This window comes from Eretmochelys imbricata, chromosome 24 (assembly GCF_965152235.1).
Source record: "Eretmochelys imbricata isolate rEreImb1 chromosome 24, rEreImb1.hap1, whole genome shotgun sequence".
NCBI lineage: Eukaryota > Metazoa > Chordata > Testudines > Cheloniidae > Eretmochelys > Eretmochelys imbricata.
In genome coordinates, this window is record NC_135595.1 from 1,359,619 (window position 1) to 1,372,231 (window position 12,613).

Below are 12,613 nucleotides of genomic sequence, written 5' to 3' on the forward strand. Positions count from 1 at the left end.
GGGGGGAACGGGGGGGCGCTGTGGCTCTGGGCTGTAACTCAGACTGGGGGGATTTGGGGGGGCGCTGTGGCTCTGGGGTGTAACTCAGACTGGGGGGGTCGGGGGGAACGGGGGGGCGCTGTGGCTCTGGGCTGTAACTCAGACTGGGGGGATTTGGGGGGGCGCTGTGGCTCTGGGGTGTAACTCAGACTGGGGGGATTTGGGGGGGCGCTGTGGCTCTGGGGTGTAACTCAGACTGGGGGGATTTGGGGGGCGCTGTGGCTCTGGGCTGTAACTCAGACTGGGGGGATTTGGGGGGGCGCTGTGGCTCTGGGGTGTAACTCAGACTGGGGGGCTGGGGGGGTCGGGGGGAACGGGGGGGCGCTGTGGCTCTGGGCTGTAACTCAGACTGGGGGGATTTGGGGGGCGCTGTGGCTCTGGGGTGTAACTCAGACTGGGGGGCTGGCGGGCGGGAGGGGGAACGGGGGGGGGCGCTGTGGCTTTGGGGGTGGGGCCTGCGCGCAGCGTGAAGCAGGGACGAGCTGCCGGCTGCCTCGTAACCATGGCAACCCCTGAGCGGGCGGGGACGGCGGACTCCGGCGGGGTCCTCGCGCGCCCGGCCGGAAGTGAGGTCACGTCCCGGCGGGGGAGGGGCGAGTTCCGGTATTTCAGGGCGGGGCCGGCGGAAGCGGGCTGCAGTCGGAGCGGGAGGCGGCGGCGGAGCCATGGCTGGGGTAACCACCATCGAGGCGGTGAAGCGCAAGATCCAGGTGCTGCAGCAGCAGGCGGACGACGCGGAGGAGCGGGCGGACCGCCTGCAGCGCGAGGTGGAGGCCGAGCGCCGCAACCGCGAGCAGGTAGCGCGCGCCGGGACTAGGCCGCAGCCCCCGCGCGCCCGTGAGGCGGGCGGGGGCTGGGCTCGGTGGGGGGGCGGGGTCACCGGCCGGCGGGGGGTGTGTGTGTGTGTGTGTGTGTGTGGGGCGAGGGGGGGGGGTCACTGGCATAGCCTGGCCCGGTGGGGGGTGTGTGTGTGTGTGTGGGGCGAGGGGGGGGGGTCACTGGCATAGCCTGGCCCGGTGGGGGCTGGGCTCTGTGTGGGGGGGTGTCTACCGGCGGAGTGGGGGCTGGGCTAGGTGGGGATGAACCGCGGGGGAGTGGGTCACCGGCCGGCGGGGAGTGTGTGTGGGGCGGGGGCTGGGCTCGGTGGTGGTGGGGGGGGGGTCACCGGCCGGCGGGGAGTGTGTGTGGGGCGGGGGCTGGGCTCGGTGGTGGGGGGGGGGGTCACCGGCCGGCGGGGTGTGTGTGTGGGGCGGGGGCTGGTCTCGGTGGGGGGCGGGTCACCGGCCGGCGGGGTGTGTGTGTGGGGCGGGGGGGGTCACTGGCGTAGCCTGGCCCGGTGGGGGCTGGGCTCCGGGGGGGGGGTCACTGGTGGGGTGGGGGCTGGGCTAGGTGGGGATGAACCGCGGGAGGGGGAGGGTCACCGGCCGTAGCCGGGCTGGCCGGGGGTGGGGCCGCGTCTCTTCCGTTCCCCGCTCAGGAAATGAGGCCGCAAGTTTGGCTCCGAGGAAATGCTCCCTCCCCGTGTGTGGGGCGCGTGCTCCACGGGGTGCGGCCTGCTCTGCCGTGGCTGGGCCCTGCCTCTTCGCGGGCTCGGGAGCCTGCGGAGGGGGGTAATGTGGTGGGTGTTCTCCTGCCCACGTGCTGGGAGAGCCCCAGAGGGATCCCTTGTAGGGAGGCTTGGGAGGGGGATGGGCACGTTGGTGCTGTGTGCTTGCTTGCTTGCACCATGTAGTGCTGGGCATCCCCCTTCCTCCTCCTGTGCTGGAGTGAGTGGGTTGTGAGCTCTGCTTCCCTGCCTGGGTGTGGTGGCATCTGGTGCTCTCCTTGTGTAGAGGTGAGGCAGCAGGCCTGTAACTGCTGTACATGTGGATTTTACGGTTTGCTGCTGTACGCTGGAGGTTCTGGGAGCCTCCTGATTGGCCAAAAGGAACTGCCTTACTAAGTAATTCATTATTTGAGCTAAAGCACTTCTAGTGCAACAATCACTGTATTGTGAAGGCTGAGCACCTACATAAGATGCTGATGGGTGTTAAAGAAAATGCCAAAATAGTTTTAGATGTGGCTGAAGTCTGATGCTGTTGGGGTGACCCATCAGGCTGCTTTGTCAGTTCTGTGACTTGGAGTTTCAGGCCTATTTTTGGTAAAGATTACAAGCTGAGTGCCCTGAGTATACAGCTGGCTCATGGTGATGTTTCGCAAAAAGAAAAGGAGTCCTTGTGGCACCTTAGAGACTAACCAATTTATTTGAGCATTTGCTTGCTCAAATAAATTGGTTAGTCTCTAAGGTGCCACAAGGACTCCTTTTCTTTTTGCGAATACAGACTAACACGGCTGTTACTCTGAAACCGGTGATGTTTTGGGCTTTCAGTCTTGAAGCAGCCACTCAGTAACTTGAGCTCAAGAAATAACTCTGCTGCTCAGCCCAGCACTGGGTTTGTGGTCAGAAAAAGATCTGACTTTGGAAAATGGGAAGCCACTTACTGTACTGTGGCCAACGCTGTGAGTTCCAGGCTTGTTCTAGAGCTGAAAGCATCATGGCTTGATATTTCAAGGATGTGAGCGCATATGGAAGCAGTATCTCCTATGGTACTCAATCATCAGATTGGTTTTGTTACTGCGCCCTTTGGCTTTATTGTGAGCATGCCCTGAAAGCAAATGTAGAGACTAGTCTGTGCTCAAGATGTAATTTACTAGTGGTGCTGGTCCAGTAACCTTTGACAGGCTGAAATTGTGGCTTTGCTAATGATTGATTTGTCACTGGTAAAGCCCAGTTCAGCCTCTAGCAGATCAGAACAGTGCCTTGAATACTAGTTGTGCCAACTTCCAGGGCTTAATACCCTGGTTCCTGGAGGTGTTTAACTTCAGTAAGCTTTGCATATAGCTAAATTAAAAGCCTTACTGTTTTTAGTAACTTTCTTGCCTTGATGATGATAACAAGGGGATATATTAAATCCAGAAGTAGCCTTTATAAGCCGGCTCATCTTGCGATGAGCTCTCTGACCATTGGCATACATGCTAAATATGGCAGAAGCTGATACTAATTTAGCAAATCTGATCACTGCCTAAATCCTAGGATGGTGTGCGGGAAGGGATCCTGAACCACTGAAGAAAATCTAGCTTACTGGTGGGATTCTAGCCAAGTAGGCTGAGAGCTATGCTAACCCACCCTCAGACGTACATGGGAAACTTAGTACGTGCAGAAAGATACAATCTGTTTCTTCCACTGAAGCACTAGTTTGAAGCCAGCTTGGAGGAAGGGCTCTGGCAGGCTGAACAATGCCATACCCTACATGCTGGGAAGTGGTGGTAAAGTAGCCCTGGCTGCTAAAACTTTCTGGAGGATGCTCCAGCTAGAGTAAAGATGCCAAGGAACACTCCCAATTCTCCTTCAGTAGAATAAGTAACTGTAAATATCCATGCTTGGCCAGTGGGGCTAGGCAAAATTTCTGATAAAATCTCTCCAGTTCTTGGAACACTCCTAGCTCACTAACTAGATTTGAAGCCCTCTGCCCCTCTCTCATACCAAACAGAGGGAGTGGGTGTGCCAGTCTCCGAAGTGAAAGCCATTACCCTAAATCATCCTCATTGTATCACTTAAATCACTTCTGTGTTCAGCTTCTCCAGCTGCACTGGAACTAGCTACTGGAGGGGTGTGGTCCTGCAGCAGAACTCTCCTCAGTTGGTTACCTTGCTTCTGGTCAGACATGTAGTGTCAGGCATGGTCAGGTCTGCACAAACTCCTTATGGCCCTTGGCTGACCTACAGATACAACTTGCATGTCGCAATAGTGTAACAAGCAGCAGTTGTATTCCCTCCAGTACTGTATGCGGTAGACTTGCCCCATCCAAAGATAGCAATAGGAATGTGCAGATTGTAGACCAATTTTTTTACTCTGTTTCTAGGTCTTTAGAAAGACAGGCTTGACAGATTCCTGTGGGGGGAGGTAAAGATTTTTACAGAGCAGCATTTTAAGACTTTCTTTAGGTTTTGAACCTACTTAGTCCCAGGGATCTGGTCCCACCTTCCCTTCTCAGTCTTCCCTTGCTGAGACTGCCTCTTTTGCCTTCCTCCTTTGTCTCCCAGGCTCTGTTTGCAGAGGTGTGTAGTTATTTGAAGAGGTGTGTAGTTAGCCCTGCATGTTCACATTCCAGGCTGTTCCTTGCTGAAAGGCTGGCTGCCCATGTCTACAGCAGTGCTTTGCTGAACACTCCCACTAATATCAGGTGATACTTAGAATACTGATTATCTTTTTGCTCACTGTATTGACTTGTTATCGTGAGGCAGTAGTGACTCAGGTTGGGTATTGTGGCAATTTAGGGTAGGTCACTTTCGTCTCAGGAAGTTGTAGTGATTGGCTAAGAAATCCACCAGTTTATCTGGCATGTACTAGAAACTCGGATCTGTACAGCAGCACTCGGATAAAGTCTGGGCCCATTTGAACATCTGTGTAAACTTTGTCTGGGTTTTTTATAAAGTCCAGCATGACCTCAGTACACAACTATTTGGAAACTGCTACTCCAAAATGGTGCCTGTCAACTCCACCTTGCCTTGGCTTTCTTCTCTCTGAACTGGAGCTGGCATGGATCACTCAGCCAGGTGGCCTTCTGGACTGCAGCTTACCTGGCCAGGGAAACTCTTCTGCCTCTATCTAAGGAGATTCAACTTCAGGATATCCTGAATAGGAGCAGCAGTATTTGAGAAGGAATGACTTCTGAGGAAGGAAGGGTGGGTTCTAATCCAATGTTGTCATACTGCAGTTTTGTGTGTGCTCCTTGTATTTCAGTTACTGGTTCACTGACTTCTTGGTGTGCAGTGATGAATTGGCTTCTCTGGGTTACCCCTTTTGCCCTTTCACTGAAACTTTCTTTGAGCAGGGGCCTGAGAATCTACACTGGGGAACAAAGTAATGTCTCATGCTTGGCCCTGAATCCGTTTGCCCTGACATAAACACAGCCTTCTCCCAGCTCCTCAGATACATGATTCCCTTGAAGTCTAAACATGCTGACAGTGTAAATTAACTGGAGCTGTGAGAAGGATTCTCCAACAGACAGTTGGTGTATTTTCCTGTACTCCTCTCGTGAGTCTAGTGGTACTAGCTTGTCATTCAGAAACAGCATTGACTTAAAATGCTTTGGGGCTTGAGCTGTGATGGGTTGTCTTATCCGTCTCTGACTCAATCTTGAACCATAAAGGGGAAGTGGAGGGAAGAGCTCATCCATGTTTGCTCACTCAGTGCTATAAGCACATAGGTATAAGTAAGTGGCACTTGGCATGAACTGAAGTGTTCTGAGAGAATGGAAGTGACATCACATGTGATGCTGCCAGTGCGGGAATTCTGTGGAAAACTTCCAGACTTTCCATCCTGCTCAAATACTGGCTTAATCAGAAACTGACTTGTTCAGTACATGGTGCTCTTGAGTACGTTCATAACAAGGACTTCAGTATTCAAGGCAGGGCTGGGTATGGACACTGGTCTGGAATTGCTAGAACAGGGGCAGGAAGAAGCAATCACATCAAGGTCCCATAATATAAGAACTAGGGTCCACCAAATGAAATTAATGGGTAGCCAGTTTAAAACAAATAAAAGGAAGCTCTTCTTCACTTGGTGCACAGTCAACCTGTGGAACTCCTTGCCTGAAGAGTTCTCTGTACCTGTTTCATGTTTAAGAAAGATAATCCAAACTGGGAGACCAGAACTGCACACAATATTCCAGAGGAGGTCTCACCAGTGCCTTGTATAACAGTACTAACACCTCCTCATCTCTACTGGAAATACCTCGCTTGATGCATCCCAAGATCACACTAGCTTTTTTTCATGGCCAATGTGGCAGCTCATAGTCCTCCTGTGATCAACCATTACTCTGAGGTCCTTCTCTATTACTTCCAAGTGATGCGTCCCCAGTTTATAACAAATTCTTAATCCCTGAATGCATGACCTTGCACACTTCACTATTAAATTTAATCGTATTACTATTACTCCAGTTTACAAGGTCATCCAGATCTTCCTGTATGATATCCTGGTCCTTCTCTGTATTGGCAATACCTCCCAGCTTCATGTCATCCGCAAACTTTATTAGCACATTCCTGCTTTGTGTGCCAAGGTCAGTAATAAAATTGGTCCCAAAACCGATCCCTGAGGAACTCCACTAGTAACCTCCTTCCAGCCTGACACTTAGTCTTTCAGTGTGACCTGTTGTAGTCTCCCCTTTAACCAGTTCCTTATCCACCTTTCAATTTTCATATTGATTCCTGACACTTGAGCTCAAGTCTGTCCAAGCTGGTCTGAAAACAGGCAGCTTGCTTGATATCCTGGGTGCATAGGGATGAAGAGTCTGATCCAGATAGCATAGCCTGCCCATGAATGGCTGAGGGTTAGGTCTGATGCACTGATTGTCTTGCTGGCTGTCACCATGGCCTGCTACAGCAGGATCAATGCAGTGGCTTTGCTAAGTCTAAGCTGAAGAACAGGATGGTTAAAATGAGGCAGTTGGGCTTCAGGTGTGGAAGACACCCCTACCTTACATGTGAATTTAAGGAGTGCCCTGTTTTAAGCAGTCAGCACTGAAGCCCTGAGAGTCCAGGGGCTGCCCTACATGCTGGCTCCAGTTTACATCTGGCCGTGGAAAGACACTGCAGGGCAATAAAATGAAGCCATGCCCAGGTCTTGGTTCTGCTCTTTATTTGCAGCCTCATAAGAAATTCTTTTGTAATTGAGGAATTGTCATATTAAAGCTCAGCCAGCAGTTGTCATGGAAACGTACACTGCCACCCTGGCTTGTTGCGGCCCTGTGATAGTGTTCATTCACATCTCTGGGTAGAGGCATAGATCTCTAGAGCTGGGGGCTGGGCAAAGGTGTCTTCTGGTTTAGGCTACCACTAACAGGGCCAAAGAATTCCCTTACTCCTGTGAGGAGCCCTCTTGGCTGCTGGAGGGAAGTTGTACTTAAGCCATCAAACTCTGTAGAAGATTCTAAATGCAAGTTCCTATACCCTGAGGACTGCAAAGTGCTCTGTGTTCAAGCTGGCTTGGGGTTGTCTTCCTAAGACTGCCAGCAGTCTTCCTGAGGTGCTGCTCATGCTGCAGGTGGGGGGGGGGGGGGGGGCACCCTTCTGCAGAAGGTAACTAAACCAAGCAGGGTTTTGTTGTGACAGCAAAGCTGTCAGGAATTTCACTTCCCTACTTCTTGGGGCAAGCTGCAGGGAGCCAAAACTAGCAGTGAAGTGAGTGGTGGAAGGGTAGAAGGTGGAGCCCCCTTGCAGTGGCTGAGGGAGAGGGTAGAGAAGCAGTTCCACAGCAGTAAAGGAGCCTTCTCCCTACCACAGCTGGGCTGAGTCCAGCTTAAAACACCTCATAGCCAGAAACTGAAGTGACGGTTAGGTTCTCCCCACAGCCATGGTGGGGACAGCATCCTACCCTCTGCAGCTACTCTGTGAGGGGATGGGCCTTACCATTCTGGTGTTCCTCCGGACTTGCTGGGGAGGAGAGTGCTCTCCTGTTGGTCTGTCTCTCTTTCCTCAGGCTGTGCACTGATTGCAACTAGACCAGACCTTTAGCTGAACTTTTTCCAGTTTTAACCCCCTTCCTCTCAAGTATAGGTGCTCACTGACTCCTCCAGCAGGGCTTGGTCCATGACAGCACCCTTCAGGCATTCACAGAAGAGGCGTGGAGGTGCACTTGCATGGAAGTGCTCACCGAAAAGTCCCTTTCCCATGATGCACTCCTTCAAACCTGCCACTGGGTGGTACTGGCCTCACCCCTGCTCATCAGGGCACCATGCATCTGTTAATGGTCCAGCCAAGGAGAAGAACTAAATGGCTTGTCCAGGCTTTAACTCCAAATATATTGAGCCCTATTCTAACACTAGCTTTTTTCCCCATTGCTCAGCTGGTACAGCACTTCTACTTCCCTAAGCTCAAGCTGGCTCCCTTTGAAGCCTCAGCAACTTGCAGGCGGCTGTGTTACATGTGGTGGTTAAGGTATTTCAGATTGAAAGGTCCTGCCAGACTCCTCACTGCTGCACTGAAGTGAGCTGCAGCTCTTTGGTAGCACTTCCTCTCAGCAGGACTTCTTCTAAGCTACTGGGAAGAAATCCAGTTGCCCAAGGCAGATGGGGAGGGTTCTTATTACTGCCTTTAAGTGGCAAGCAGACATCCCTAAGCTGTAGAGACCCCCCCATGATGGGGGAAGGGGAGGAATGGGCATTGGCCAAGTGTACTAGTTCATCTGCAGCTTCAGGCTGGGTCGTAATGTTCATAGGATACCTACCTGCAGTGTCTCAGAAGCCCATAAGGTGTGTCTAGCACTAGAGTAATCGCTTGCATAACTGTTGTAGCTATCACAGCAATGTCTAGATTTGAGTGGAGAACCAGGCTCCCAGCTGGCTTGTTTCACAGCACAGACCCAGGTGACCACAGCTCATGATCCAAGATAATATGGCTACACTGCAAGGGCTACCATGGCCCAGCTGCAGTGCAGTAGCGGATACTTACTAGAGCAATGGAAGGGTTTCCTCTGTCACTGTAGCAAACCCACCTCCGAGGCAGCAGCAAGGTCAAGGGAAGAATTCTTCTGGCAGCCTAGCAGGATCTACAGTGGGCATTAGGCCAATCTAAGGGGCACAGAGGGCATGAAATTTTTCACAGCTCTGAGTGCTGGAGCTAGCCTGACCAAGTTCTACGTATAGACCAGACCTAAAGCTTTTTATAGCTGCAGTGGCTCTTCACTAGCCCGTATTGAGAGGCTGACCCTGAAACTAGGGGCTGCATTGTTGCTATAGCTGTAGAATTCCCTTCCCAAAGAACTGTTCTAGAGACAGGATCTCCCCAAACTTTGCCTCTAGCTCCAAATTCCTGCTAAAGGACTGAGCAAAATCAAGCTGCTGTTCAGTGTTTCCAAGGTGTCCTTGGAAACCTGTCTCTGGAGGCCGGCAGTGATGTGCATTGGCTGGCCTAGGCACAGTGATCAGCCCTGGAAGTCTGGTGGTGTCCCTCATGGTCGGGGGATCCCAAAGAGCTGCTGCTTCCTCCAAATGTGGTTCAGATAAACTTACAGTTGCTGACTTGCTTGAAACTTTCCTCCAGCCACGCTGAGTCACAGCTCAGCCACGCAAATGGCACTAGTTCTGTGTAAAGTGACTGGCTGCAGTGTTCATGGACTGGCAGGCTGCAGTTGAGGATCAAGGGAGTAGTGTTAACTGGAAATCCTCTGGCAGATCTGATGCTCATGCAAGCAGAGGTTAGTTGGGGAGGTACCTGTCGCAAGTCTGCTTGAGCTGAAATCCTAGTTCTTTGTGGTATGCTGGGAACTTGTGTGGAGCAGCTTAACGGCATGAAACTCTGCCCGTCAGAGGACACTCCAGTATTGTCCCTCCCCACCATTGGGAGGGCAGTCTTCACTTGCCAGACGTGGCACTGCTTTTCTTTTCCATCTCAGTCAATGGTGGACTGGGACATTGATCCCAGGAGCCCTCCCTTGCTGTCAGTGCTGGACGCGCTGTAGACTAGCTCATGGTGTGATCAACTCTCTAGGCTGAGGCAGAAGTTGCATCCTTGAATCGCCGTATCCAGCTGGTAGAGGAGGAGTTGGACCGAGCCCAGGAGCGTCTTGCCACAGCTCTGCAGAAGCTGGAGGAGGCAGAGAAAGCTGCAGATGAGAGTGAAAGGTGAGCTGCATTACAGAAGCAGGAGGCTTCCGCAGATATCGCTCTTCTCTGGCTCTACACTAGTATTGCAGATGTGTGGTGGAGGTGCTCTTGAATGTTAATGCAAAATAACATTGAACTCACCAGGTGTATCTGGATCTTGGGGTAAAGTGTGTAGTCTGAGAGACAGCTCCTCAGATGGATGGTCAGACATCCCTTTAGATGTCTTTTCAGGTGTCCATCCTCTGCCCTGTCACAACCTCCAGCTTTATCCAGTCTTCGTGGTTTGCTCTTGGCAGGTCATGCTTTAGACTGCTGCTGCTTGGGCCCCATGGGTTTCTGTATTTTACCATGAGCATGGATGCTATTTAACCCATGTAGCAATCCTCCTTGCAGGCAAGGAGATCAGCCTCTTGCCTCTATGCTTTCTCTGTGTAAAAAAAGATTAACATCATGGGTGGGGCTTTAGGCCAAGTGTACATGGGTGAGCTTACAGCAGCACAGCTGTAAGGTTGCTTGTGTAGCCCTCTGTGCTGATGGGAGAGCTCTCCCATTAACATAACAGAGCTACTACCACTTGGTGAGCTGGCTGTCAGCAGGAGAAGCTCTCCTGCCGACAGGGCTGTGCACACTACTATTTATGCCAGCAAAGCTGTTTAGCATGCTGTATTTTTTCACACCCTGGAGAGAAGCTTTGCTGACATAAGTGGTAGTGTAGACATGGCCTGAGACTCTCCAGAGATGTTATCTGAGACTGAATTGTAACATTGGTGGATGAGGGTGAACTTCCTTCTGAACCCTAATATGTAGAGTAGGTATAAACCCTGATTGCAGTCAGCCCTGCTTCAAGAACACTTTTATAAAGGTGCTGTAGTGTATAATATGCCAATTTAAGGTCACAGTTCTGTTCATCACCTCCCTTCCTTTTGTCTTGGGCAGAGGCATGAAAGTGATTGAAAACAGAGCCCTGAAGGATGAAGAGAAGATGGAACTGCAGGAGATCCAGCTCAAGGAGGCCAAGCACATTGCAGAAGAGGCTGACAGGAAATATGAGGAGGTGAGGCTCTCAAAGCTATCTTGCCCCTCTTGGCTTCACCCAGGTGCAAGGTAGCTCTCCTAATGGATCCTGTTGTCCAAAGTGCTCTCCTGAGTGAGAGCAGGAGTTGGTTTTTCACTCAGCTGAGATCATGCCATCCTTTCCTTGTAAGGAAACTGGCCAGCTGGGCTTCAGGACAGCAGTCCATTGTGAGCTCCTTCCTGAAGAATGAATCTCTTGCCTTATCAACTATCTGTGGCTTTCTCTCCTCCAGGTTGCCCGGAAACTGGTGATCATTGAAGGAGACTTGGAGCGCACTGAGGAGAGGGCTGAGCTTGCAGAGTCGTGAGTATTTTGCCTTGGACCTCCTCTGCATGACTCCCTCTGCATGGGAACTAACATGACTGAAACCTCCCAAACCTTGTTAAACAAGGCCTGAAGTGTGGGCTGAGGTTTAGTTCTTCTTCCAAAGGAGCTGTTACTTCCTTGATCTCTCACTCCTACCAGGGGAAAATCAACACTTGGGGGCATGGAGTGCAATATGCATATCACAATCAAATGTTTGCCTTGTAGTGGACATGTCCATTCTCTTTGCATGGAGTGACTTTGTACCCACAGGATCAGAAGGTCCCTCTCAGCCTAGTTCTTTTCACCAGCACTGCTTTGTTGGTCACTAGAGCAGTTGGTGTCTACTAGCTTATCTTTAAATTGATGTGGGAAACTGAGGCACATACACAATGCAACCTACTGCAAAGGCCCTCTGGACAGGGAATTAAAGCAGCCCATGGAACCATAGAATATCCATGCCTGAGTCTGATCTGGCTTCTAAGATCCTATCAAGAAGTACTAGAGACTCTTGAACAGAGCATTGCTGAGTAGCTGGCTAGTTTCTATCCAGAACACAAAGAGATGCAGTGTAAGGGCTTTTATTTCCTCAAGCGTGGCTGCTCTAATTCCTCTTTGAGGGGGAAGTGAGAGCCTTTCCGTTGCATCTTTTAGGCCTTGTATAACAAAGTCACTTGCTTGCATGTACAGCAAGTGTAGTTGTGCTTCCCACCCAGATGTGCATGTCGTGACCATGACTTTTCTTTGTTTTTCCCCTTCCCTTCCCTCTTTTTTTGCTCGGCTTTGTTTGTGATGCTGCTGCTCCTTTTGACCTTTGCCCCCCTTGCCTTGCTTGTGCCATCGTGTGATCGTCCTTAACAGTCGTTGCCGGGAATTGGATGAACAGATTCGATTGATGGACCAGAATGTGAAGTGTCTGGCTGTTGCTGAAGAAAAGGTACTAACCCTTCAAGTGTCAAACAGGTCTTGTGGCCTCCTCATCACACTCCTGCCCTCTGCTCCTTAATAGCATTTCTCTCCTTCATTTCTCACTTCTGGAATGCTCCAGTCTCTCCTGCTGACTGACTGACCTCCCTTTCTCTGAGCAGGTGGCAGCTGCAGCTGCCCCATAGCTTCCCTCCCACAGCGTACTTATTAATGTTCAGTTTTTTACATGTGAGCCTTTGGGTCCAGCATGAATCTGCATCCAGCTGCTCAGTTTTAAGGCCTTGCTATTGCTGTAGTGTGGACAAGGCACTAAGAATAGGTGTCTGTAGTCAGTGCCTGTGTGGGTGTTCACTTCATACAAAGCTGCTTCTAAACTCTCCTGACAGCCTGGAAGTGAAATCCCACCTGTCACGTGAGATCTGGCTCCTAAATAGCTCTCCAGTCTCCTCTGCACATGGATTCACTTTTTTCATCTCTCCTGTGTTGTCTCCCTCCCACTTTTCTTTCCTTCTCTCCTGCCTTTTGTAAAACCTCCACAGTAAATGTTCCGAGCTGGAGGAGGAGCTGAAGAATGTCACCAACAATCTCAAGTCTCTTGAGGCTCAGGCTGAGAAGGTAGGCCTGC

At 51.3% G+C, this 12,613-nt stretch overlaps 1 protein-coding gene across 7 annotated transcripts in view; it reads left to right on the forward strand.

Annotated features, from left to right (window-relative positions):
• TPM3 (tropomyosin 3) overlaps window positions 1-12,613 on the forward strand; it is a 35,290-nt gene that overhangs the window by 11,933 nt on the left and 10,744 nt on the right. For 2 of the 7 annotated variants that reach the window (XM_077841514.1, XM_077841513.1), the window contains exons 1-5: window positions 654-836; window positions 9,568-9,701; window positions 10,620-10,737; window positions 10,991-11,061; window positions 12,528-12,603. In XM_077841514.1, the coding sequence (XP_077697640.1) occupies window positions 705-836; window positions 9,568-9,701; window positions 10,620-10,737; window positions 10,991-11,061; window positions 12,528-12,603 (531 nt within the window). In that variant the 5' untranslated portion in view covers window positions 654-704. Of the gene's footprint in view, window positions 1-653; window positions 837-9,567; window positions 9,702-10,619; window positions 10,738-10,990; window positions 11,062-11,922; window positions 11,999-12,527; window positions 12,604-12,613 lie in introns of those variants that run through there. The other 5 variants (XM_077841510.1, XM_077841509.1, XM_077841512.1 and 2 more) reach the window with 4 other exon arrangements.